The 26,660-nt window shown below is 48.0% G+C and overlaps 2 protein-coding genes across 3 annotated transcripts; one reads left to right on the forward strand and one right to left on the reverse strand.

The window, feature by feature from the left end:
- The first annotated feature begins 4,242 nt into the window (after positions 1 to 4,242).
- On the forward strand, positions 4,243 to 7,572 carry LOC136496780 (F-box/kelch-repeat protein At5g60570-like). Of its 2 annotated transcripts, XM_066492541.1 has the most exons (3): positions 4,243 to 4,354; positions 4,493 to 4,592; positions 5,876 to 7,572. In XM_066492541.1, the coding sequence occupies exons 2-3, from the start codon at positions 4,534 to 4,536 to the stop codon at positions 7,233 to 7,235; spliced, it is 1,419 nt and encodes a 472-aa protein (XP_066348638.1). In that variant the 5' UTR covers positions 4,243 to 4,354; positions 4,493 to 4,533; the 3' UTR covers positions 7,236 to 7,572. The 2 variants fall into 2 exon arrangements, with proteins under 2 accessions (XP_066348638.1, XP_066348636.1); XM_066492539.1 differs by lacking the exon at positions 4,243 to 4,354 and having other exon boundaries at positions 4,495 to 4,592; positions 5,824 to 7,572.
- Positions 7,573 to 8,479: 907 nt separating this feature from the next.
- Positions 8,480 to 12,125, reverse strand: LOC136496502 (cold-responsive protein kinase 1-like). The gene is made up of 7 exons (XM_066492199.1): positions 11,699 to 12,125; positions 10,252 to 10,367; positions 10,053 to 10,159; positions 9,746 to 9,956; positions 9,419 to 9,656; positions 9,186 to 9,336; positions 8,480 to 9,038 (listed from the first exon to the last, which is right to left on the reverse strand). Exons 2-7 carry the CDS (start codon positions 10,307 to 10,309, stop codon positions 8,679 to 8,681), a joined length of 1,125 nt encoding a protein of 374 aa, XP_066348296.1. The 5' UTR covers positions 10,310 to 10,367; positions 11,699 to 12,125; the 3' UTR covers positions 8,480 to 8,678.
- Between the last annotated feature and the right edge of the window lie 14,535 nt (positions 12,126 to 26,660).

Genomic DNA, 26,660 nt, shown 5'->3' on the forward strand with positions numbered 1-26,660 from the left:
TGTGATGGTAGTCAGCCCGGTTTGTACAAGACTTGGGCGACGACAAGTACCGAGCTGTAGCAGCCACTGCTAGACTGAACAGCGGTAGCATCTATCTGCTGGTGTTTCCTAGGCTCTACGGAGTAGTAGTGTGCCGCGTGCCAGAAGTGTTGTACCGCGTTTTCCGTGGCTCTTTCTTAAAAGAGAGAAAGCGTACTAGTAGACTGGTAGAGCAGCCTTATGCCCGTACGTATCGTATGGCGAGGTGTAGTAGTATAGTAGGAGTATCTCTCGGATGGGGCGGGCGGGGTAACGTACAAAGCGACAGCCAGCCTGTTCGCGTGGACTTATGAGATATGCTATGGTATTTTTTTTCGTAATAATTCAGCACCTGACGTAGAAGCCAATCAGCCGACCAGCAATTAATAAAAAAAACCCGATACCGGAACCCAATAAAACGGAAGGGACGGGGAGGCAGCCGCAGCTGAGCTGCGCTGGGTTGGTCGGTGGATCTGCCTTTACCTATCCTATCATATCAGGGACGCGGGGGGGCAGCACCGGCGCTGTCACCGCCACCAACGCCTCCACCACCCCCAACCCATCCCATCCATCAGGGCGGGGGCGGGCGAGGCGCGCGCATCCACGCATGTGAGCATCATGTGATGGAACAATTCCATTCCATTTGGACGCACCCTTGCTTGCTTCCACTTGTGGTATCGCCTCCCTCCGCAGTTGCAGACAGGGCAGAGAGCACCACGCCCCCCATCCGCCCCCCTCGTAGAAAGCTACCCAGCCCAGCCAGCCGCAGCACCCAGCACCCACCGCCACTACTACCAATTGTGCAGTGCGGTCAGTGCTCCTTGTACTGCTACTACTGCTGCAGAGTGGTGGTAGTACTCCTGTATGGCTACATACTAGCGGTATTTTATGGGTTCTCTGGAAATGGCAGTACCAGTACTCAAGTACACAGAGTTTTTTCACATCACGCACCGTGCTTTATTAGTTCGTGAGCCCTGTCAGGGGGGGGCTTAACTCTACATTATGGCACGTCACATGGCACTAGTGTACCACGCACTACTCCAAACCCAATGTACCACTATATCCTTCCACCACCACCACCTCCGCCGCCATGCATATGGTATGGTAGTGGTGGTTGTATTTGCGTAGCTGGCCGGCTTGATGATCCAATGCGCACCACCAGCCAGTAGTGTACGTGGTGAGCAATGAGATGCGTGACATGAGCGAGCGAGGGTGCCCGGACCCTTTTTCCTCCCATCAAGCACGGCCCCGGCAACAGATGCAGCTGGCCAGGGTAGCCACAGGGTTGCTAGCTGATTCAGCAGCCAGCTAGCTATGGCTCGTTTGAGCCCCAACCGGGGCGTAAAGCGCCGCCTGGCTTTCACTGAACATGCCACACACATGCACGCCATACACGCAAGAAGCAGCGATGGGCCGGAGTGGAACGGCAGGAGCGAGCATGCATGCATGCATATGGTCGCGTTGGGGCCGGGCGCCCGGGCCGTGCCACAGCCAGTTGTGCGCTCCTATTAGCGGCAACCAGATCTGCACATTTCCAGGCAACAGTGCTGGCATGATGCGTGTACTTGCACTTCCCGGGCCCCGTCGTCGTCGTTGCCGCCCGGCCGGTGGCAGATCCATCTTGGCGGAGCGGAGGATCGGAGGACGGTGAGAGCTTTTCTCTCGGTCGGTCGCGCGGCCGACCATGATCTCGACGCGATGGTTCCTTCGGGGCTAGCGCGCGGGCCTCGGCAGTTTGGTTGGCTTTGGCTCGTCGCTCGGTCCGGTGTCCGGTCCGCGGGCGCATCACATGACGCATGGTTGGGTTCTTCGATCTGGCTGCTCCGTGTCTCTCAACGAAAAGCTAGCGACGGGACAGGTCTCGACTGGTGATACATCCTTGTTACGGCCGCGTTTCGGCCGGACGGAGCGGACGTACGATTAATTGTTTCTCCTTGTTGCCTGCGGCCGTGCAACAGCAAATACTCCTGCCTCCTGTAGGTGTAGGGGCGGCTGTAGAATTCAATTGCTGCCTGGCAGAAAAACACACGCGCCTCCGTTTCAAGAGTAACAGCAAGGCACCGTACCGATAGATGCTCGTTCGGTGGGAAGTGAGTTCCCGGGGTACACAGGTACAGCAGCAGCCAGCAGTGCGTGCATGTAGAAAGAGAGGTCAGAGATGTCGCGGCGGGACAAAACAAACAAAGTTCACGCTGTGGACGTGAACGATCCGGGCATGCATGCATGCACTCATACGGACGCAACAGACGGGGAATTCTCCGGTCCTCCCTCCCTGCTGCTTGTACGTACCACCAGACACCACCACGCACGCCACTACCCTGCCCCCGGCCTGACATCACCGGAACGCACTCCTCGCCGCCCAGCCCTGGCAGCCCAGCAGAAAAAGGTCCAGAAAAAAACTCCCATAGGGTCAAACGGCCGGCCGCTGTAACTTTCAGGCTTATAGAATAGGATAAGGTACATTTTTCAACCTTCAACTCGCATTGAAGTTCGATTTTCAACCTTTAACTATGAAACCAGGTAACGGATACCCTCCAACTGTCAAAACCGAACAAATTTGGTTCTCGGCTGGTTTCAAAAGTGGTTTTCTATTTTCTAATAATAATAAAAATCTGGTTCGATCTTTAGAAGTTTGTAATTAATTTATTTTAAATTATAAAAATATGAAACTAGTTCATGTTTTCTTCTAAAGATGTTATATATATGTTGATGCTATATTTAAACTTGTTTTTAATTTCGCACGGAATTAAATTGTTCGCTTTTCCGTTCTTTTACATGACAGTTCGCTGCCTTCATCTTTGTGCGCGCACCGCCTTGCTTTTGGCCAAAAACAACTCGAGAGGCGGGACGCGAGGGCCAAGTCCAGTAGCATTACTATCCCCGCCGGTATTTATTTTAGATTAGAAATATAAAAGTAGTACTTTTTTCTAAAAATGTTCTCTACTTGTTTATGATCTATATATAGGTATCTGGAATTGGTTTATTTATGTTCCTATTGCTTTATTGGTCGTTGTCACGCTTGTTATTTATTTAAAACAAGTAAGGTCTAAACAATTTTAAATATAGCATCAACATATATAAAATTTTTAGAAGAAAACATTAACTAGTTTCATATTTTTATAATTTAAAATAAATTAACTACGAATTTCTAGAAAATAGAAAACCGCTTTTGAAACTAGCCGATGACCAAATTTATCCGGTTTTGATAGTTGGAGGGTGTATGTTATTTGGTTTTATAGTTAAAAGTCGAAAATCAAACTTCAATGCGAGTTGGAGGTTGAAAAATGTACTTTACCCTATAGAATACTAGGAATATTCTATAACTCTCTCAGGTCAAATCACCTTTGATTATGCGTCCCACATTACATTATTATTGCAAAAGATAATGTATCAATAATGTTACCTGCCAGCCTGAGAGGGGAAAAAACCACACACCGAGAGAGAGGTCGATGGCAATGCGTTGTCGCTTTTCATTTCTGTCGCGTTTCAACGTGGGGTAAAAATGGTCGTGCTGCACTGGCCTACACGCCCTTAGGCTTTCGGTCATCCGCCACTTTGGTTGGAGATTCTCCGTCCCGTCCCCCCTCCACCACTCCACGTTCACGCCCTGAATCCTAGAGAGAGAGGCCAGCCAGGCGCAAGTACACTGTGAAAAAACATTCCATTATAACAACAGAAAAAAAAAGCGGGATGGCAAGCCAAGTACAAGCTCCGCGACGTGTTCAGCTGCTGGATCTATCCACGTACGTGCGCGCCAGTGCATCCATTATCTAGTACTAGTACTATTTATTTGAGATTCTCCCATTTCTGACACAGGATATATATATGCATTTTGAATCATCTAAAATCACACAGGTTTTGATTTTGAATCCCTGCGATGGCCCTTAGAGCCGCCAATAGGCACCGTCCAGATCCAACCAATCAGTTAAACTTTTTTTCTGGGTCTCAAAATACGAGGCAGGAGGAGCCGTCCAATGGGAAGGTGACAGTTTTTTTTAACGCGACTGGCTGATTTTCGAGATAACAGTGGGATTAAGCATGGTAACCGAGGTCACAGTAAAAGCCTAGAAAAGGGTAAAGGTAATAACTAGCGAACCATTTGGCATTCCAACCCCCGGGCTAAGCACATGGGTGTCCCCTCCATATATATATACGCCTTTCCCCCCACCGCTCCAGGCCTCGTCCCCCATGCCCTCCGCGTCTCACTGACGGTGGCCCCCCACCGCCCGACGCCCGCCCGGCCCCGCTCGTCGGCGAGCCCCCCCCCCCCCCCCCCCCCTTCCTGCCTTCCCCTCCGGTCCACCGCTGTCCCGGCCTAGAGATCCGGCCGACTCCGGTGAGCTACCGCTCTCGCCGCGCTCCCGGCGCCGCCGGCTCCGCCGAGCGGGCGGTCGCCACATTTTCATTCGTTTTTTTGGGGCGAGGTGACGGTGACGCGAGTGTAACCGCTTTCCTCGTGGCCCGTACCTCGCAGGTTGCTCGGAGGCCGGCGAGCCGCGCGTGCTGGGCGCTGGGATGCAGGCGACCGGCGCCAGCCGGTGGCCCGGATCTCGCCGGCGGCGCGTCTCGGCGAGGTGAGGCGCCTCAATTCTCTCGTGTTCACCTCTTTCGTTTCCGTTCCAAAGCGGGGTGCTGTTTTTTCTTGGTTGTTGTTTAGTATTACTATTGTTTTTCCTTTGCTCTTATCGGTTTCAGAGTGTGTGCAAACCGAAATCGTAGTGGTGAGCTGCCAAAGAAACTTAGCTTTTGCTGGTGGCGTAGTTCCTTCTGGTGGAGGTCTAGACTCTGGAGCAGTGGCAGTGAATTGGTTGGGGAAAGGTGTTTGTTTCCTTTCTTCTTTGGGAGGTGGAGTGGGTTGGAGCTAGAGAGTCCCTGATTTTTAGTGCATTTTGTTGTAGAGTAGCCACATGGTATGGTTGTTTTCTGCTGGTTGATGAACCGATTTTCAGTTTGAATAGGCTGGTATTTTGACGGCATCTGATAAATCTTTGCTTTTTTCTTCCGTGTTCGTAGAGTGAAGGCTTTTTGGCCTTTTGCCTTGCGTCTGGAACAATAATAATGATTAATGACTAATGGAATCAGCGGGGAACATCCGTATATTTTATTTTATTTTTCAGTTTTGAGACAATGATAACAGAAATGTACCAAGTAGAGGGGCTCTCCCATCTCCCTATTTCTCTCGCGAAACTTGTTTAAGACTGTATGCGCATTAAGCTTTGTTAAACCAGGAATCAGTCGAGTTAGCATTGTGTTGGATAAAAACCACCTAGTTCCTCCTAGGTTGGATCTCATTTTTGCCTTTTATTTCAAAAAAAAAAAAGCACTGTGTTGGATTTTTTTTAATCTTGTGCAGCTGTTTTGTTACAAATGTAGCCTAGTCATGGTAACAACTCATGAAGTGCTTGCTCTTGTGTGATTTATTGGTTGATTGATATGATCTGACTGAATTAGGAGTCTGCCGTGCAGCAGTATTCTTGCTGCCTTGCTGATACTGTTATCAACAACAAAAGAAGAGTAGATTTACCTCAGAGAAAATTTCTATGGGAGAGTATCTTTGAGATTTTTAGCGCTGTAGTTTTTAATTTTATCTGATTCTGGATACGGCAAAGCTTGAGATCAGCAATGAAGATATGTCTTAGCAATAGTTCAAATATGAAGTTGAATGTCTTGCTGTGGCCTAGTATCTGCCATGGAAGTATAAGTATCCTGTATCTATTGTATACTCTGCTTTTAATCCACAATTCGTGCAAAACTTATCAAACAACGTTATGCATTTTCTGATAGTTTCTCTCTTGATTTTTCCAGAGGGAGCCTCTGAGCTTTCTGACCTTGAGTCCTCGATTTTGTCATAGATCAGACAAATAATGGAAGAGTTACAAGATTGCAACTCGAAAAGCCTGGTTGCCCTTCCGGGCTCTTTGGTTCTGCATCTCTTTAGTCTGTTTGGCCAGCAGGATCCGAGTTCATGGCAGAAGTACATACTAGCTTACTTTCTGTTGGTCAGGAATGACTACTTCTCTGGGGAGTCGAAGAAACACTCAGATGTGTTCTGTGATATTTCAGAATTAGATTTCTTTCCATATGCTACAGATTTGGATAGTGAAGAACTTGAACTGAAGGAGCAGAAACCTATTTCGAAGGCTCAATCAGGAGGTGATTCAAGTAGCAACAGATCGAATGATTGCTACTTCCCAGGCCTTCATGATGACCTGTCTCAAGACTGCCTTGCTTGGGCAAGCAGATCAGACTACCCTTCCCTTTCTTGTCTGAACAAAAGATTCAATTTGTTAATTAACAGTGGATATCTGTACAAACTGAGAAGGAAATATGGCATCGTTGAGCACTGGGTGTATCTCGCTTGTAGCTTGATGCCCTGGGAAGCATTTGATCCTTCGCGGAAGCGGTGGATGAGGCTCCCGAGAATGCCATGCGACGAGTGCTTCTCCTGTGCAGATAAGGAATCACTTGCCGTCGGAACACAGCTGCTTGTCTTTGGCCGTGAATATACTGGCCTTGCTATTTGGATGTACAACTTACTGACTCGCAGTTGGTCCCCGTGCACTCCAATGAATATGCCCCGCTGCCTTTTTGCCTCGGGAAGCTCAGGTGAGATTGCTATTGTTGCTGGTGGGTGTGATAAGAATGGACAGGTGCTGAGATCTGTTGAGTTGTACAACTCAGAGATTGGCCACTGGGAGACTATCCCAGACATGAACCTGCCCAGGCGACTCTCTTCAGGTTTCTTCATGGATGGCAAGTTTTATGTCATTGGGGGCGTATCGAGTCAGAGGGATTCATTGACTTGTGGAGAGGAATATAACCTTGAAACAAGGACCTGGAGAAGAATACTTGATATGTACCCTGGTGGAACCAGTGCATCTCAATCGCCTCCTCTTGTTGCTGTTGTGAATAACCAGCTCTACGCCGCTGATCAGTCGACAAATGTGGTCAAGAAGTATGACAAGGTAAATAACGCCTGGAACATAGTGAAGCCATTGCCTGTTAGAGCTGACTCATCCAATGGTTGGGGTCTAGCTTTCAAGGCTTGCGGCGATAGATTGCTGGTAATCGGGGGGCATAGAGGACCTCGTGGTGAGGTAATATTGCTGCATTCCTGGTGCCCCCAAGGTGGGGGAGATGGTGCTGACTGGGAGGTTCTCTCGGTGAAGGAACGTGCAGGCGTCTTCGTTCACAACTGTGCAATAATGGGGTGCTGAGTTACCTTTGCTTCAGTACATGCCGCTGGTTTAGCAAGCCAACCATTTCTTGCTGCCATTTAGCTACCCTTTATAATGACTTGTGATTCAGAAATGACACACCCCCCATTTCGCGGAGCTCTCAATGGATGAATGTTTTGTAGAGAGCATAGGGCATTCAGTTCAGTTTACCTGGAACTACTCTTTTTCTGTTAAACTCGTTCAGAATTCTTTGCTCTTGTCCAGTATGAATTTTATGCAGTATTCTTTATTCACCATTGTTGGAAACTTTGTCTGCGCCATTGTCTGGAGACAAATCTTAGGCCTCGATTTTCAATGCACCGTGCTTCCGTACTGATATTCAGAAATCTTGTAGTCAGCTCAAAAAACAGTCAGAAGTCAGAACTTTGTTGTGTGTAATACTTTCAGATTATTATGTACTGCATATTAGCCATACTTTCATATTATTATTCTATACTTTGAGTATTCTGTTCACACCTAAATTTTAATTGCAAAAGTTTGACCAGTGTTCTCTAGTAGGGGAAAAAAGGGTTCAGTTTGTCAGCTTCGTTTACTTCGCTGATGGTTTTGCTCCCTCTGCAAGAACATCCTCCTGACTTATCTGGCAGCAGGGTACACTTGCTAGCGACAAACGTTGAACTGGAACTCTGCTAAAAAACACAAGCTGATGTGAACGTGAATATGTGCTCTCTGAATAATGCAATGCATGGGGGTCAATCGCTTTTAAAAGAGTTGAAGGGGGCATCGATTCCGACAGCATATATGTATATATTTGACATGTTCACGCCAGGCAATTTTCGCAGCGATACAGGCGGTACCCGATGACGACGGCGACACGTTTGTCGTCCGAAATCTCGTGCATTGGTGTGCAAGGATTTCAGGTTTGATCGGTTCTTCGCTCTTCCTCAACTGCCTGTCGCGTGCCAGCATCTCTGCGAAAACTCGGAGCCACTTGACCGTCGCTGTGCTCCTGAGATGTGCGACACTTGGACATCTTCTTTTCTGCCGACATCGGCATGACGTGCTGTCAACGTCAGGTACACCTTTAGTACTAGAAATTTAGGTGTTCTTTTTATCTGGCTTCCGGGTGAGATTAGAGATGTCAAAAACTTATTATCACGTAACAGTGCAAAGATAAGCAGCTCTCCTTCGTATACCCTGGGACAGAAATCCAAGAGATACAAGGTGAACTGATCCAAATAATCACTGAAGTTGCAGCAGTCCAAGTTAGTCGAGAATGAGAATCGTGCAAATCTTATCTCGATCATCTTCATTTTGAAATATTTACAGCATCAAAGATGCAATAAGAGACCTATGAGATCTTTCCTCATAACGAAACAAACAACAAACTCTTCAAAAAAATTCATGTAACCCGGGCCCACCTACCACATTCACACACTATACAAACTGAAAACAAAAAATCTGCTGCTTACGCCCACAATTTCACATGGATGACTGCGTGGGCGTCTCTGACGGCGAGAAAGGTTCTGTGGTGGTGAATGATTTCGTCGTGGGAGTGGTCGTGGGAGAGCGTGTCTCGCCTTGTCTTTGCTCCTTGTTGCTGATCTTGAGATCTGCAAAATCAGTGATCATGGCAGGCCTAGTGATCTTGTCTATGTTGATTCTCTTCTCCCCTGAGAGCATCCGAACGACATTGGTCATGTTGGGACGACGCGCCATTGCATCTTGTGTGCATAGCAGGCCAATCTTCAAGAACCGGCATGCCTCCTCGACATCCAGGTCATCGCCGATGTCGATATCTACAATCTCTTCTAAACGTCCTTCCTCATAGAGTACCCATGTCTGCAAGAGAAGCAGCATAGTTGTTATGGTCAGTAATGTTTCTTATATTTTTTGTCCCGGGCACACTGATTCATGTGAATTTAGACAAAATTGTCCAGGTTTGTTTTTTGCAGGTTGTTTATCGGATATGTGACAATAGGGGCTTACCCTCTCAAGGAGGAATTGATCTTCACTAGGTAATCTTGTGTTGGTGTTGCATCTCCCACTAACAATTTCTAAAAGAAGAACACCATAACTATAGATATCGGACTTCTTTGTCACTTGACCTCGGACTGCGTATTCAGGAGCCAAGTATCCTCTGAACATAAATGGGATAAAAAGTCAGTGCTACCGTCAGTTATATGAAAGAAGCCTCACAAAAGGAATTAGGGTATGCTTACAATGTGCCTGCTACTCGGGTGCTCACATGCGTCGCGTTGGGTGGTAGGAGCCTTGCCAACCCAAAATCGGAAATTTTCGGGGTGAGGTCCTTGTCAAGAAGAATGTTGCTTGCCTTTATGTCCCTATGGATAATGGGAGGACGGATTTCCTCATGGAGAAATGCAAGTCCACGGGCAACACCAACTGCAATTTTGACACGAGCCCACCAATTGAACCGAATGTTACTGTATCTGGATCCTGCGATGGCATAGCCGAAACATCTGTAAGTATGAAAACTATGAAGATAAAGACAATGTGTTGAGGCATTAGGCAGAACATTGTGTCACCTAGCAATGTCTGTGCAAGGCTGTTGTTCTCAAGGTAATTGTAAACAAGGATTCTGTGAGAGCCTTCAGCGCAGCAACCGATAAGAGTGACGAGATTTTGATGCTTGATATCAGATATTGCTGTAAGTTCAGTCAAAAACTCGTGGATGCCTTGCCTTGAAGTAGCAGATAGAACTTTCACTGCTACTAGTGTCCCATCTTTAAGCATTCCCTGTTTGACCAAGGTTAAAATGTAAGCCAAGGATTTTTCATACTGTCTGCACAAGACACTGATGAAGTGCTGAAAAAAAAAGCCGTGCATATTTACCCTGAAGACAGAACCGAAACCACCCTCGCCAATCTTATTTGCGCCACTGAAATCTTGTGTAGCCTTTCTCAAGTCGCTGTAAGAAAATACTTTGACGCTATGTAGATCTGGAATAAGCAAGCACGTGTAAGAATCGGAAACTGTTCGAAGATACAAGGTAAGAAGCAATGCTAATATAATATGAGCACAAGTAGCTAACCTTCATCGCCTTCAACGGTTTGTTTAGCTTTCTTTCCAAACATAAAGCAGCAAGCCATCTTTACCAACACAATTGCTGATGCGACCACAGAGAAGCTAGAGACTTGGAAGCAGTTTCTGAAAAACAAAGATATGTCGACCAGACTATCAGACAAGGGTTCAATTCAATAGATCCACTGGAATAGTAAATGAATCTTAAAAGAAAGAAAAGTACAGTTACAGCTAGCACTGGCAAGTAGCCACTGGATTCACATGGCAAATTCTGGTGTAAACAACAATTTGCGTGTTCAAAACTGACCAATTGGACCACTTGAGAGAAAAGGCGCTGGCAATATAATGCCGTGACATATTGAAGTACGTTATTTAGTTACCACATTTTAACTGATCAGGTCACTACAGTAAAGTCTACGTGTACTACTACAAGATAGGAAGATCACATAAAAATGTGAGACCACCAAACTAAGATATCTCCGGTTTCAGCTGCAAGGAAGCTTTAGCCAAGTCAAGGACAAAGTCAGCCTTGAATTCTCCCACCAACTTTTTTTTTTCGCGAGCGGGGTTTAGCCCGTATTTCATTAAGAAGACATGAGTTTAAACGTTACAGATCGGCACAATCTAACTAGCTTGAAGAAACGAAGCAAGGACTGTCACATGTACTCGTGTCTCCGAAAGGAACCAGCACCTAACGCGACAGGCGGGCCAATCATGTCCGTTGGAGTGTGGAAAATGGCTAACCATAGTAGATGGCAATGACTACTCCTCCTAGTTGCTTGTGATAACCATCCGACGCCGGCCGAATGGATGCAAATTGCATCCCGATTCATGGTGAGCTTTTCTGAACCAGGAAAAAAGAAGAAGAGAGGATGACTGAGTCTTTGAGGACCCCAAAGAACTGAGGAACAGATGACTTCCCCGTTGTACAGTACAGATACATGCACAATTGCTAGTGGTTTCTACGTCCCAAATCAAATCGTACCTGAAGCTAGAGGAATTTAACATATTTACGCCATTTACGCACATGAAGCAACGCCAAACCTGAGACAAGACATGGCAAAGGCAATTTGCTTTCTATGCCCCCCCAAATCCAAGCCCAAGCCGAAAATTCACTCTGGAACCAGCCAACCCCAAGCCGAAGAACTCACGAACGTGCTGAAGCAAACTAAAGGTAATTGCTATCTAGACTTGGAAGAGGGGTTTTCATGGTCCTGTACGTGGACACGATTCAGAAGCAGTGGATGAAGAATTAAACGACACAAGTGCAAATTGGAACATGAAATTCGTCGAGAAGCCCCCGAGGAGTTCTCGGTTTTAACGCAATCACGCGCCCCAGCCACAGCCAAAACCACCCGAGAAGAAGCCCAACAGCACCAGTAATCCAAGGACAAATTCTACCCACATCAAGTAGGAGTACATGTACGTACAGGTACATCACAGAGCGCAAGAATCACCTGTGGAGCGAGCGCAGCTCCCCGACCGGTACGGCGCAACCAGTTCAGCGAGACGCCCGCAAGTGGATGGCGAGAGAGAGGGAGGGAGGGAGAGGAGGGGCGCTCTGCTCGACTGCGGAGGTGGCGGTGGCGGTGGTGGGCGTTGTTAAAAGAGGGGAAGCGAAACGTGCGTGGTAGGCGGAGCAGACGAGGAAGTAGGAGAAGGTGGCGAGAAGGCGCCGGGGGGTGGGGGGGATTGCGAGCCTTTGACTTTCCTCTCCCCTAGCCGCAAGCTCTGCTCCTCGGCTCCCCTCGTGTGAAGCGAGCAGCTACTCCGCCGCACAAGTCTCCTTCCCTCCCCTCGTCCTCGCCTCGATTTGTTTTTCGGGAAGTGCCTTGGCGGTTGCGGCGGCCTAAATAAATGGCGGGTGGGGCGAGGCGACGGAGCGAGTCGGTTTAGAAAAAATGGCGCGCGGGGTTCGGTTGGGGCAGCCGCGGCGGCGACGGCCGGCCTGGTTTTTTTTCACCCGCGCGCGGCGTGCACGCCGTGCTGCGGTCCGCGCCAGTGGCAGAGCCACCAGGCAAGCATAGTATTATATATACGTACATCGTATAATGTATAAGTATCTATATTGTAAAAAAAAAAGAAAATGACTTACCTGGTGGAATCCTGGATCACGCCACCAAGAAAGGACCACGTGAAACGGCCCTTGCGGTAAGTCCACCAAAGGACCATGAAACGCCCTGACGGCCTGGTCATCTGGTGCCGCCGTGCGTACACAGTTACACAATCCCACTGCCCACACGAGTACGGGAGACTTTCCTCTCAATTTCCCTAACCTATCCCTAATAACCTAATCTAATCTCGATCCAAGGCGACGAAGCGAGAGGATGGAACATCGAAGTGATCGAACACGCCGCCTCATGCCGTGCCGCTGAACGGTCGCATTAATTAGATTATCAGATAGTCATAGTCTCACGGAGGTTTGTCATCTACTCGTCTTGATTCTTGATTCGTTATTTTGTTTGGATGAAATCCAAAGTTTGTTATTCGGTCTCTTGTGCTATTCGTATTTTTTAAAAAATTATTGTGTACTTCAATAGCAATTTGCAAACATCATAAATAATAAATTGCTTAATTATTTAGTATTGTGTTTAATATTTGTGCTCTTGTGAAGAGAAACTCGGATGTTGCGATCATGTTCGTTTAACTTATCAGCCATGGTTACAATGTTTTTCTCTCACAATAAATCAGCGAACAATACTTTTCAGCTTGGCTTACTTGTAAACGTTCCCTTGATCCGGTCGAACCTATGGTGGAAGAGCGGACTCTTGGCAGAGTAATATGGAGTTGTTATCTTGTATGTTGGCATATTTTCTTTGAAGCTGATGAAGATGATATACTCAAGACATTCATATCTCTTCGAAAGCGTCGAATAAAACATTCAGAAAAATAGCATTGTAAGTCTTTGATACTCTTTTATGCCTATATTTGAACTATTTATAATGTATTTAGTGGATGATTTCAACTTGATCCTTGAATTTACCAAATCATGTTACAAAATTTACAATTATTATCGAATTGTTAAAATACATTTATCAAATTGTATATAAATTTTTTTGGATGGCATACTCTAAATTAAAATTCTAGATTCACCACTGCTCCGCGCCGCAGCAACGCGGGAGGAAACCACGACCCGGCCCGGGCACTGGTCAACGCAAATGAAGCATGCATCGTCTCGTCACCCGGCTCCGGCCATCCACGTCCGCCGCGGCCGTGGGGCCCGCCGTCTACGTCCGCGCGGGCTAGGATCCGTGCCATGCGAGGATTCCGGCGAGCTTGGCATTTTACTGTTTGCCGATGGGACGGCACTTGACTTGACCACCTGCGGTACAATAATGCGTGCATGAGCACAACGGCGTGGGCGTGCCGTTTGACGCCGGCGAAGGACGGCCGAGGGACCGATCGACAACGGTTGTTTTACCACGGAAATTGGAACCGCATGGGCATCACGTGATGTACTTATCACAGATTGCACACTGCGGCAGTAACTCCCGTGATCAGCTGTAGTGATCGATCGTGGATGAGATTTTGTTTAAACCAAGTGGCCGATGGAGGCACTGCATTATTATTATTAACCTATGTGATTAGTTTAGTACCCTGCATGCCGTTATATGGCCTCGTCATGGATCCGAGCTCTTGTTGATTACTTCGGTGGGGCACTGCCTAATCATAGTTAGGCTAACTGCCAATCATCAAAAACAACTATGCATGTATAGTTTCTATACTGTGTTGGAGCAGGAGGCCCTGTCTCAGTCACTGTAATACTACTATACACACGTACCACAAAATCGAACTCCATTAACTACTTCACAAACAACATGGAGTAAACATGGGCATATAGGATCCTATTTATTTATATAAAAAAATAAGCAGGCTCGATCTGGTCAATGGAAGTATCCAGTCTAGGACCTAGGTTTAATCTCCTGCCAAAACTTGGCCATCAACCTGATATAGCTATAGCTAGCAATTAGCATTAGGTTAGATTTTTCTTCAATAAAAAAAGAATCCATGGTCCCAGCACGTAATGCAGCTAGGCAACGGAAGAGTATATAGTATATACATGCATGTGGTTTTCTTCTCTGCACGAACTAAAAAAACCACGGTCACAGCAAATAAAAAGGAGCTAGCCAGGCAACGTACGGAAGCGAGTATGCATGCATGTGCTTTCTTCAGCCGTACAGTATTTTAGAAAAATAACCCACAGTCACGGCGAATAAAAAGCAGCTAGCTAGCTAGGCAACGGAAACGAGTAAGCATGCATGTGCTTTCCTGTGCCCATATAAAATGCGTTAAAAAATCTCCGGCTTCTTTGGTCGTCCAATATGGCGACACGACAACGCATCATCGTCGCCATCGCCACACCACGCGTGGGCCCCGTTTACGCGACAAACGAGACCCGGCTAGCGCTGCCATGGCGGAGGGAGGTGCCACGCGCGAGGCCATGCAGGGGCTCAGGGCCAGGCGGGGGAGGCGATGGAGGAGGACGTGCTGAAAAGGACAGCGGCGGAAAAGTCCGCGGTCGCCGGTCGATCGATCGAACCGAGCGCGTGCGTTTCCATCCTGCGGCGCGGGGATGCTGGGGTGGTGCGGTACGCCAAGGTCGTACGGCAGGTGGCCAGACGCCCAGGCGTGTCGAGCGTCCGCGCGCTGCAGGTTCACATACAGACACACATCTATACATCATACACACGAACACCACACTCACACCACCGGTACACGAGCAGACAATAACTATCGTTTTTGTTTCTCGAGAAACGATTTTGACTAAATATATATTAAAAACTATTAATATTTATAATACATAATTAATCATTGAAACTAATTTTTAATAAATTTATTTAGATATATAAATATTACACGTATTTTTTATAAATCAAATTAAACTTGCAACAGAAAAAAAAAAATGAAGGTTAATTTGGGACGGAGGACTACGTGCCAAGGGTGACTCGCGTAGTCGCGGTAAAAGCAGCCGCGGCAGCCTTTGACGCCACTGAGCGCGCGCGTTGGCTAGCAGCTTTCGACCGGCGGACGAGCCGTGCCACCGTGCACCAGGCGGCAGGCGCAGCCGCCCGACCCGATGGACAACAAGCTGCTGGGCAGACGCCTGCCTGCGTATCCTCGCACCGCGTCCGCGCGTGCTTGTCAGATCGGCTACCTCGGACGTGGGATGGCGTGCCGGAAAGGCTAGCTGCGCTACGCACCTGCAAGCATCAACTTGGGTGTGCGTGCTTCACTTGGCGTCCTGATCTCCGTCTCTCTCCAGATGGATGTGAGGAGGTGTACCCAGGTGATTTTTTTTTTATAACAGTGTACCCAGGTGATTGATGGAGCGATGAACATGAACAGTACTAACGCACACTGCAGAGCGTCTCCAACGGAGCTGGTGACTTCATCAGATGAGCTGGAGGTGAGTGTGGATAGAAAAATAAAAAGTAAACAGTCTTGACATGTGAACATAGAATGTGTTATAGATGTCTAAACGGGTTAGGCCTAAAGGGCGGTCCTAGGAACAGCCCGGCAAGAAATCCATAGTGTCAGTGTCGACATGGACACAGGTCGTGCCTAAGCCGCATTACCGGGCAACAATGCTGCCCCGGATAAATGGGTCAACACAATGACGGGCAGATCTCTTCTAATCGTTGGATACTATTCGGATACACTAGCACCATTGGATGAGCTGGGAGTGGCATCTATAAACGAGATAGCACCTGAAACCCTAGCTCCCTGTCCTGCGCAGTTGCGCTCCATCTCCCCATTCATCTGCTTTGCTTCTCTCACTCGCAGCAGCGCAAGCACGTGTGCGGCCTCGCCCATGGCAACACATGTGCAGTCTCGCGTGTGGTGGCGGAGTCGTGCGTGCACAACCCTAGCCTCCCTTGCGGCTGCGTCGGCGGCCAACCTCATGATGTGTCGCGAATCTACGACGTGTGGATTTGCGAGACATATTTCTTGATCTGTGTTTCTTAATGGACTTCAATTTATTTGATTTGTTGATCTATTTATTGAAATCTGTTGAGTTTCCTTCTCAATCAGTGATTGCTAAGTTCCCTTCTCGATCTGTGAGTGCTATGAATATGAGGATCTACGAACATTGATAGTGCCTGGGACGACACTAGCACGGTGGGCTACCATGCCCATTAGCACGACATGTAGTGAGTGTCGTGCTAATATTGCTAAGTTCCCTAAGCAGTTGCTTGGTTCCTCACCTCCATTTGCCATGCCACAAGTGAGTGTCGCCGTAATATTACATGTCACTGTTTGGTTGATGATAAGTATTCCCTCCATTTTAAATTATAAGTCGCCTTGACTCTTTTTTTTCATCCATTTTGCTATATATGTAGACATATTATTTATCCAGATGTATAGTAAAATGAATATACCAAAAAAATTAAAGCGGCTTATAATTTGAAAACGATGGGAGTAGTATTAAGCTGCTACAGGTACAACATAATTATTCTTACTATAATTTGTGGCGCCGGATAGCCGCGAGCGTAGCACCACCGCACCAGAGAGCGCTGTGGCAAGTGACGGCTGGCATTCAAACAACCTGAAATCTTCTTCTTTATTGGCTGGTGACCGGTGAGCGTGAGCCGCTGCAACGCGCATGTACGTGCCAGGTCGCGGCGCCCGCGTCCCCGTGCGCACCCTGGCAAGCAAGGTGTAGAGACTTGGCAGCACCAAGCGGTGCAACCGCGCGCAGCTGCCTGACACGGTGGTGGTGGGCACACATACACATATATACGCGGTGAAGTCGCCACGGCCTTTCACACCCGTCAGCCAATAACCGTGCCGCTGCCGCCGGTTTTCTGACCGCCGGGCGTGCCGTGCCGCAGCCGTGCACGACAGGACACGCGAGCAGCGCTCGCGCCGGGCCTCGTCCAAGTTCGAACCGCTTCGCCCGTGTCAGATGAGTGGCTTTGGTTGTACTCGAACGGTCGGCCGGGAGTCTACTTTCTGCTGCTAGCTGCCACCGCGTACCTCGGACGTGGGCGCCCCGACATGACGGACGGCTTCGTCTTCCTCGGCGCATTGATGAATTCTCACGAAGTTCAACTGAAGTTGCGGTTTGATTGCAGTACGAAGTTCAAACTTGGACTATCCATTTCGTACCGTACCTATGTAGCCTGCCTCCAAAGGTCGTGTCCTCTTATCCAAGTAACGACCAGTCGAAACGGGCCCGCCCGTGCGATCAAGCAGACCCACCGTACGGTCCGACCATGCTGAAACTGAAACACGTGGCACGCGCATTCGGTGAAGTCAATTTTTTTTTTTGGGAGTAGCTTGGGGCATCTTCGTGTTGTAAAAGAGAACGATTTCATTGACGACGGAGCTGCCGTTTTTTCTGACACTCGTGCGTGCTACGTGCTTCAGATTTAGAGACGACGACGCTGCGCATTGAATTCAACTTGCTCTGGGTTTACGCATGCAAGCAGCTGCAGTATGCGATTCTACAGCGCTGGCGGCGACGACTCGACACCAGCAGGTCTGCACGTGCGCGCGCAGCGCAAAGCGGACGACGCCGCGGCTGCCACCAGCATGGCGCGGTGGTGTTCTCGTGGACCGCGCGGAAGCAGAGGCAGGCGACCTCGCGCGCCCGGGACACCACGGTCACGGTGAAGTCGCCGTGGCGTTTCACACCTGTCGGCAGGCAGCCACCGATCGGACATCGAAGCGCCGAGCGCGCGTTGTTGGCCTCGGACCGTCAGACGAGCCATGCCGGCTGGCGCAGTCCAACCGCAGACCGCAGCTGGCCGGGCGAGCATGTGCCGCAAGTATACGTCGTCATTGCGGCGGCCGGGCATCTACTGCAAGTTGTGCGGCCGCGCGCGTTTGCATCCCGTCGTCCAACCGCGTGGGCGCGCGCGTCTCGGATCTACATATCTACGGTTGTAACGAAACATTCGAGTGCTTGCATCTTTTCTGTTATCACAGTTGGGTCACTGGGGCGGTCTTTTACAAGTGATCTAGCTTCGTTCGGCATACCTATGAGCTATAGGTAGGAGATTACAGGACTGGGCAGATCTTAACGCGACAGCTGGTCGGGCAGATCGCACGGATGATGTCGCCCCGTCGTCGCCGGCGTCAAAAGATGAGATTGTTCTGGGAGATCCATCCATAGGCCGAACATAAGTTGGCAAGCTACGCTACGCAGGTCCCTGTATCGGAAAAAAAAATCGCATGAGGACCATCCGCATGTTGGCCGGGTGTGGATGGTCCGCATGTAATTTTTTTTTTCTCCTGTATCGTACCAAGAAAGGTGGATGATTGGTGGTAAAGTTCAGTTAGACTTGGGATTCTTCAGTCAAAATTTGTTTCTACCTCCTACCGGCTTCCGCGACAAGCCGACAACCGAGCATCTAGCCGAGCGCTACTTTGCAAAGGCATGGCCACTCATGATGTAGTCATGACTTCCTCCCGTCCCACAAAGAGTCTGTTCGCTTGTTGGTTTCAATCAGGATTTATCAGTCATAATACAGTATTTTCCTTTCATAATAAATCAGCACCAGCCGAGCTTATCAACCTAGAAACTAACCAGCGAACCAGTTAAAATTCTCCAAAGCTGAAGAGACACCGAAAAGCCGTGCGATCAAACTTGATTATGAATTCTCCCGCAGTTGTGGCCCTGGCCCATGTAAGGCTGGACGAAAAACTCGAAGCTCGTTAGCTCGCTCGGCTCGTGGCTGGCTTGACTCGGCTTGTTATGATAACAAGCCGAGCCGAGCCAAGATTTTAGCTCGTTAGCTATAACGAGCCAACTCGAGCCAGCTCGCGAGCCGCTCGCGAGCTAAACGAGCCAAGCTTCTAGGAAAAAAAGTATCAAAACTTATATTAGTTTTTGTATTACTTCGTGTCTTGCACTTTACAATTGACTGGTAACTGGTCTAGATCCTATAAATTGACTGGTAATTGGTCTAGATGCATTCCTTTTATATTATTATTATTCTCAAACTTTAGATAAATGCAAATATTATATTTTGTGTATTTTTCATACCTGGCTCGCGAGCTTAACGAGCCAGCTTAGAGCTTTTAACGAGCTGAGCCGAACTGACTTTCTGGCTTGTTAGGATAACGAGCCGAGCCGAGCTAGCTCGTTATCTTAACGAGCCAGAACGAGCCGAGCCAAGCCGAGCCAGCTCGTTATCCAGCCTTAGGCCCATGCATGTTATTACTACCCAAATCACAGTTGGTCAAGTATCCGCACCCTGATCGGGGGCGCCCAACCGTTCCATGGTTGATGGGCCCCCGTCGCACAGCGCCATAAAAAAGGAGGTGGGGCTCAGGTCACAATGCATGAGGTTCACCTGAGCCGCCAGACGTCCCACCTACAGTCCCTAAACCCTAGCCGGTCTAGAGAGGGGGCGTTGCCAGCGACAGGAAGCTCCGCCACCGGCCACCGTCGTCTCTACACCGCTTTCACCGTCGGGCATCACAGCGCCACCGTCAAGCAACCCCATGGCCAGCTCATCTTCTACGAAGGCGACCGATGGTTTGCACCTCCTCAACCCCTATCTCTCTCACTCTATCTGTTAATCCCGTACTAGTACATGTTTTAGGACTTGCTATTTATTCTAAATATAAATACACATGCTAGATCTATGACGAGTTGATCCTGTAATAATCTATCAATGGTATCAGTCGCCTAACTAGGCGTAGATCTAGCTTATCGGGGTAGAAAACTGAGTAGCAGCAATTAGAAGAAGATGAGAGATCCGATTCGGATCTAAACAGAGGGTTTATCGAACCCTAAACCCAAATCGGGTGAAGAAAATGAGTAAGAAAGGGTCTCGGTTTTGAAAAGGAACTCAAACCCTAACCCTAATGTAACACCCTTGGTGTTACACTGTACTATCTTTTGCTAAAACACTGTATGTGCATCATGTTTATGTGATAGTGTATGAATTATAGTGTGTAAATCAATTCCTATGATTTGAAACGTTCATCGAAAACGCGAAACGAATGTTATATTTCATGTCGCGTTATATCGCTTAGAGTTCTAAACGAATTTTTATTGAACAAAAATGCTATAGAACGCATATCTGGCACTTTAATAAAGTTTGTAGTGTAAACTTCGTAGGCGACGATGAAATACCTATGATCGCAAAAGGAGTTCACTAGCTAGCATGGTTGGTAGCTTGGAAATCGAAGTTGACGCAAATTCGAGCGAGACTTAACCAAATTTCTTAAGTTAGAAAATGGTGTGACGAGGCTAAGTTTGGGAATTTTTATAGGAGAATCGGGTTCAGTAGTGGTATGGTCTTAGGGCTTGTTTTAGTAGCTTGACATACCATCTCGAGTGTTAAATAGCTGGTTTAGCAATTGAAGCATTGAGATGGATTTTTGGGATGCTTTTAAAAAGCGTGCAAGACACGTTTCCGAATGGTAGTAGCGTTTGGCCGCAGTCACCGTGACTTGGCCGGCATCGCCGTTCGCCACGCGTGCACCCGTGCGCACCGCCGCGCGGGCTCCTCACCGCCATTGCCACAACCTGGCACGTGACTCATGCGCACTCGCGCACGCTGGGGCCTAGTGACCCTAGCCACTCTGCTGCCCACCATCGCGTCTGCCTGAGCCGCGCTGCCTCCTCATGCTGGCCTACGCGGGACCGTGCACACATGGCCATCTTCGATCTGGCCACGGCTGGCCTGTGGCTTGGCCAGCTTGGGCTGCTATCGCGCGGTGCCATTGTTGTCCCCGATCGCGCTGCGCTCCAACCGCCGCTCGCCCGGCCACTGCTGCCGCTGACCCTTCACGGCTGCACGTGCGTGGGCTTGTCCCGCCTACATTACCATCACATCCACTTTAATGCGACGCTGCACTGACCGACACCATGCCTCTGCAGCGCGTAGGGCCAAGCCGTCGTCGTCGGTTTGCAATTTATGGCCGTGCGGTCCATTGTCCTGAGCGTGTTGGCCGTTTCCCCATTGCTCTGTAGCCCATGCGCGTTTGTACATCGATTGATAGCCGCATCATGCCACGGCAGCGACGGGCCAAGCCATGCCGCCCGTCCCCTGTTCCTCTATCGCCATGGTCGCTAGGCCTGCTCTTCTCAATTTGGGTCAATGGAGGCACCTCAGTCCGATTAACCTTGCTCGTGGCTCCATTGTGTAGTCAGCCAACCACCCAACCCTAGCTTGCAGCGAGCCTTGCCGTGCTACGCTGCAATTTGGACCTTCCTTACTGCCAGATCAATAAGACCGTGTCGGTATGTGTCGACAGCAAGCCCCCTCTCCAAAGCTGCTCGCGTTCAATTCGTTGCACCGCCAACTTCGACTCCACCTACTCATCACCCTGTGCACCCTTGCCAAGTCGCTACCACCGCCTAGCCACCCCTGACGTAGCCTTGCCACCGCTGTGCACCACCGCACCGTCCATGCGCACGCATCTAGCTTGGCTCGGGCCACCTTCGGTCGAACCACCGTCTCGATTGGTTCCGTGGTGAGGGCCTGGAGCTCACTAGCTACCCTATTTACCCCGATGCTGTTGTAACTCACCAGAACGTCATCGTTTTCAGTGTAGGAGCTCCGCCACCATGGTTTAGCCTTACTGTGGTGTCCCAGCTCACGCTTCCTTCACCCAGTGCTTCACGTTTGCGCCTAGGCAGGTATCAGCTCCTTAGATAGGGTGAAGAGGGACCGGTCTAGCCGGCGTAACCGCCCGATGCCAGCGTCGCCGCACCGGTGCCAGCGCGGGGGGCCCGAGGGTATGGCCATGGTAAAGATGAAAAATGGGACGGGCATAGTTGTAAGATAGCAGACTGGTGGAATAGTGCTCTTAGTGCTCGCGTGATTATCGGGTAGGCCGAGGGCATTTTCATAAGATGACCGGCGCGCGCGGGTCATCCCTGTTGTGGGTCGTCGTCGCGCAGACTGGGCTGCACCCATGTGGTCCGCGTTGTGCGTTGCGTGCGGGCACGTGTTGCGCCAGAGTGGGCCGAGCCACTCGCATTTTGGGCTGCGTGGTAGATTTAAGTTTTTCAATTTCTAGTGAAGTATGAATGTTTATTCAATTTAGTTTTGAGCTAAACTTTGAAAAATAATAGTAAATTCTATAGATGTCTAAAAATAGTGAAATAAAATTTTATAGGTTCACAAAAATGCTATCTATCTATTAGTGTAGTTAGTTTACAGTTAGCTGTGATAATGATAGACTCATAAATGTACTTTAGAAAGCTTAGTATTATCTAGCTTAATATTTGTAGGAATTTTTGTGACAAATTGGTGATAGCTTTAGTCATGAAATTTTTATAGTAGGCTCATTAGATTGTTATGTGCTTACTATAATTTTTGTAGTGCTAGAGTAGGTTGATAAATAGAATAGCTAGTACTCCTTGTTTTATCATATATAGAGTAAATCGGTATTAAGAGTAAGAATACCTTTAGTTACGAAGATAATATATGTCTTGCTGCATACTTGTTAGTGGTAACAGTAGGTAACTTAGCACCTTAGTCGATAGAACTAGCTTAGTAGCTTGATAGATGTATTTTTATTTTAAGAGTTGTTGTTGCCATATTACTAGGCGTTGCATCATCATTTCATGCATGTATATCATGAGTTGGTAGAGTTCATGCCTGCGAACGAACAGGACTATGAGGAGATTATTGAGGAGCATGAGGAGGAGATCCTCATAGAGGAGGGAGCCCCAGAGCTGTTCGTTGCTGACTTTATTGACCCACCGCCTGCCCAAGGCAGGCCCCGGCGCATAACCCCTATTTTGAATGATTATTGAACATATATATGATGTGCATTTACATCATAGGTATTTTATGGAAACTACATGCACAAATATATCTACCTATGAGTTATACTAGTATAGGTCGAGTAGTTGTTTTGCTCAGGATTTCGGTAGAGTGAGCAACCTACCGTTACTCACAATAGGTGATAATTGTGATCACTCATGATAAAATAGTGACCGGGTATGGATATGGTTTGGGTACTGGTGGGTGTAAGAGGTTGTGTCCTAGCGGCCAATAGGGCATAGCTTGGTTACACTTTTTCCCTGTCTGTGTCGGTTAAGGACTAGCCATTGCATTGGACGCTAGGCAAGTCACAGATTTATTATCCCGAGCACATACTTGGGTATGGGCGCAGAGAAGATATGTTGCTCTTTTATTGTGGGTTCTGGCTCTTTCTGGACCGACTGATTAGAGGCGGGGATAGTGGAGGTCTAAGCACCGCACTAAGTCTAGGACTTAGGAGCGAGGGCTTGGAGTCCAAGTTTGGACGGGGACCTGGACCCCGTGACAGGAGGGTGATGGGTCGGTCCTACTTGTGCCTGGGGTACAAGCGGGGCATGTGTTTTTGGGGTACCCAACCAGGCACATTGATTACCAAATCGCTGCCGTGTCGATACGACTTGTCTAAACTCTAGCACCGTAGTAAGAACTGAAAGATAAACGGTAAAGAAATGGAACTGATTGCTCAACTCTTGCTTGAAAGTAGAACATGTGCTTATATAGAATGGCTAGATAATAAATTAATCATGGCTACTAATAATGACATAAATAAAGGCTCACTATTAGTATTGCTTTCTGCAAAAAGGAAACCAGCAAACCATAAAGCTTTGCATATCCCTTGGAGTTGGGAAATTATTCCCACTAGTCGGATAATTCTTGCGAGTACATTGTGTACTCTGGGTTTATTTACCCCTGTTGTAGGTACTAGTTGAGACGTTGCCATTATATGAAGGATTCTTCTGGTGGGCACAGACGGATCCTTGTTCATTATCAATAGATGTTTATTATCATTCCGCAGTTTAATATTCCACACTCTAAATTTGGCAACGTAATAATGATTTTTAAGAACTCTGGATGTATAAAATGGATTAAGTATTGTAACTCGTTCTCATTATTGGATCCTTGGGAAAAATGTGGATCTTTCGGGCTCTTCCTTGGGGTGTGCCCGATGGAACCGCTCGCTGTAGCTTGCTTTCGGGGTGCTTAGTGTCTGATGGAAGACGAGCGCCTCCGTAAGTATGTTATTTCGAGTGGTTCTGCCACACCTAACCTTTGTAGACAACTTAGGGAAGAAGAACAGTAGCCAAACCCTAACCCTAACTCGACCTAACCCTAAGCTTAACCCAAAATCAGACAAAATCTGAGAAGAATAGAAGAAGATCCAAGTAGAGAAAAGAAGGGGAAAGGGGAAGGGCTTCGGAGGCGGCTTACCTCATCGCCCTCCACTCACCAAAGTCTCTAGGAAGGGCTTCACGCCGCCTGCTAGGGCACCACTGAGGGGGCCGGTGATGGTGCCATCATCCCTCCGCCGCGGGCCAGATCTGGTGGCCGCTACCTCACTACTGCTCGGTGGCTACCACTCACTGTGCTGAGAAAGGAAGGGGAGGAGAATAGAATGAGCTAGGGTTCGGGAGCCGGTGCCGTGTTGCATGTTTTTTGCCCAGGCGGCCTCAAGCTGCAGGTCACTTTCATGGCCCAGGCCTAGGTTGCGGCCTGGGAGGGAGTTGCGGGTGTGCGCGCAAGGCAGGCTGAGGCCGCTGAGCTGCTTTGTTGCTTGGGCCGAGTAAACAGTGATGCTTTGAGCCCTTTTTCATTTTCTAAATTCCAGAAATTTATTCTTTTCCTGGTATTTGATTAATGGCTCAAATAAAATTAGTACAGAGAATTTTCCTGTGGGTAAAATTCACCAATTAAGTATGAGTTTTCCGCTGCAATGATCAGTTTATCCTCTGATTAATTTTTAAACCAACGGGAAAATTTTAATTGGAGGAGTAGACATATTTGCTTAAGTTAAATTATCGTATTGTTATTTTCTGACCAACATTGATGATAACAATATTATAATGTTTATTTATAAGTTTTTCATGCATTAATTCTATTTCTATCCAACGGTGATGTAGAATTAGTGTATAAAAATATTGTATGTTTTAACTTTGAGCAACATTAAATTAAAGCATGCAATTATGATGTCATATTTTCTCACTATCTCTGATGGTGTTTTTTAGGACTCTACCCAATGGCTTTTATCTCGCACATACCACCTCTTGAAGGGGGCAACTATAGGGTATGGTGAGAGAAGTATAAACTAGCACTTGCGTTGTCTGAAAATGACCTAGCGCTTACCTCCCTGTGTCCAACTGAGCCAGTGTGTAAGGAAAATAGACCCTAGGCCCATTTACTTTGGATTTTGGTGTTTGATGACCGACACAACCAAATTGGACTAATAAATTTGCAAGTGATTGTTTTGTAGTTCAATAGGGTGCAAGACGTGACTTGGACGAAGGCGACGTGATGATCCGATGATCAACACCATAAGCAAGACCTTAGAAGCACAAGAGAAGACCGAAGATATCAAGCAAAGTCCAAGCACGAAGATAGGAACCAAGCTGGACATAAGATTGCGAAGAAACAAGCTCACAGAGGTGACCAGACGCTGGTAGCACAGTGACCGGATGCCCCAATCAAGAGGCTCGGCAGTAGCAGCGACTGGACACAGAACAAGCAAATCAACCGGATGCAAGATAGCAGAGTCTAGTCGAGTATAGTGAGGTTTTAGAGCGGCGAAACTATGACCAGACACGTCCGGTGGCATGTGACCGGACGCTGGCAGCGTCCGATCAGTTGATCGTGGCTCTAACGGTCGGGGCGACCGGACACGTCCGGGCAGGACATGATCAGCGTCCGGTCAGTAGCAGAAAAGCAGGATTTTGTCTCCAACGACTACTTTCTCAGTGGGGCATATAAATACAACCCCCAACTGACCAAATGAGTGGTGTGGAGCTGAGGAAACATACCAAGGGTGTTTATACACCATTTTAGTGATATCCACATGCATAGTGCTTAGTGATTCATTAGGTAATTAGTGTAGGTACTTTTGCGAAGTGCTTAGATTGATTAGACCACCGCTTATGTGATTGCTCTAGGTTTGGGCCTAGTGTTTAGTGAGGTTTATATACCTCTTACCACTCAGTGCTTGCGTGCACCATTGTTGTACATCGGAGGGGCTTGTAGTCTTGCAAGATCACACCAACCGCATTTATGGTGTGTCCATCATTGTGTACCGGAGGGAACAAGGCCGCGGCATTTTGGCCGGAAGCTTGATAGTGAAGACGGCGGGAAGCATCTGGGAGAGGCTTGCTGGAAAACACATCGGAGACCCACTTGCGAGTGGGGAAGGCCCGAGGCTATCCATGCAGTTACCCGACCGGGAGCTTGGCCCTTGTGAGGGGCTCCAATGAGGACTAGGAGGAAGCTAGTGCACTTCTCGATACCTCGGTAAAAATACCAAAGTCATTGATGGGAGTTTGCATATCTCTACCTTGCTCTTTAGCTTCCGCATTTGCATTGATTACATTACTCCTTTTGCGGTAGAGATAGAAATACACTAGCATAACCGTAGTTGCACATTTAGACATTTTATCTTTTGCATAGGTTTTGCTAGGGTTAGAAAAAGAGGCCATAGTTA

This window comes from Miscanthus floridulus, chromosome 12 (assembly GCF_019320115.1).
Source record: "Miscanthus floridulus cultivar M001 chromosome 12, ASM1932011v1, whole genome shotgun sequence".
Taxonomy (NCBI): domain Eukaryota; kingdom Viridiplantae; phylum Streptophyta; class Magnoliopsida; order Poales; family Poaceae; genus Miscanthus; species Miscanthus floridulus.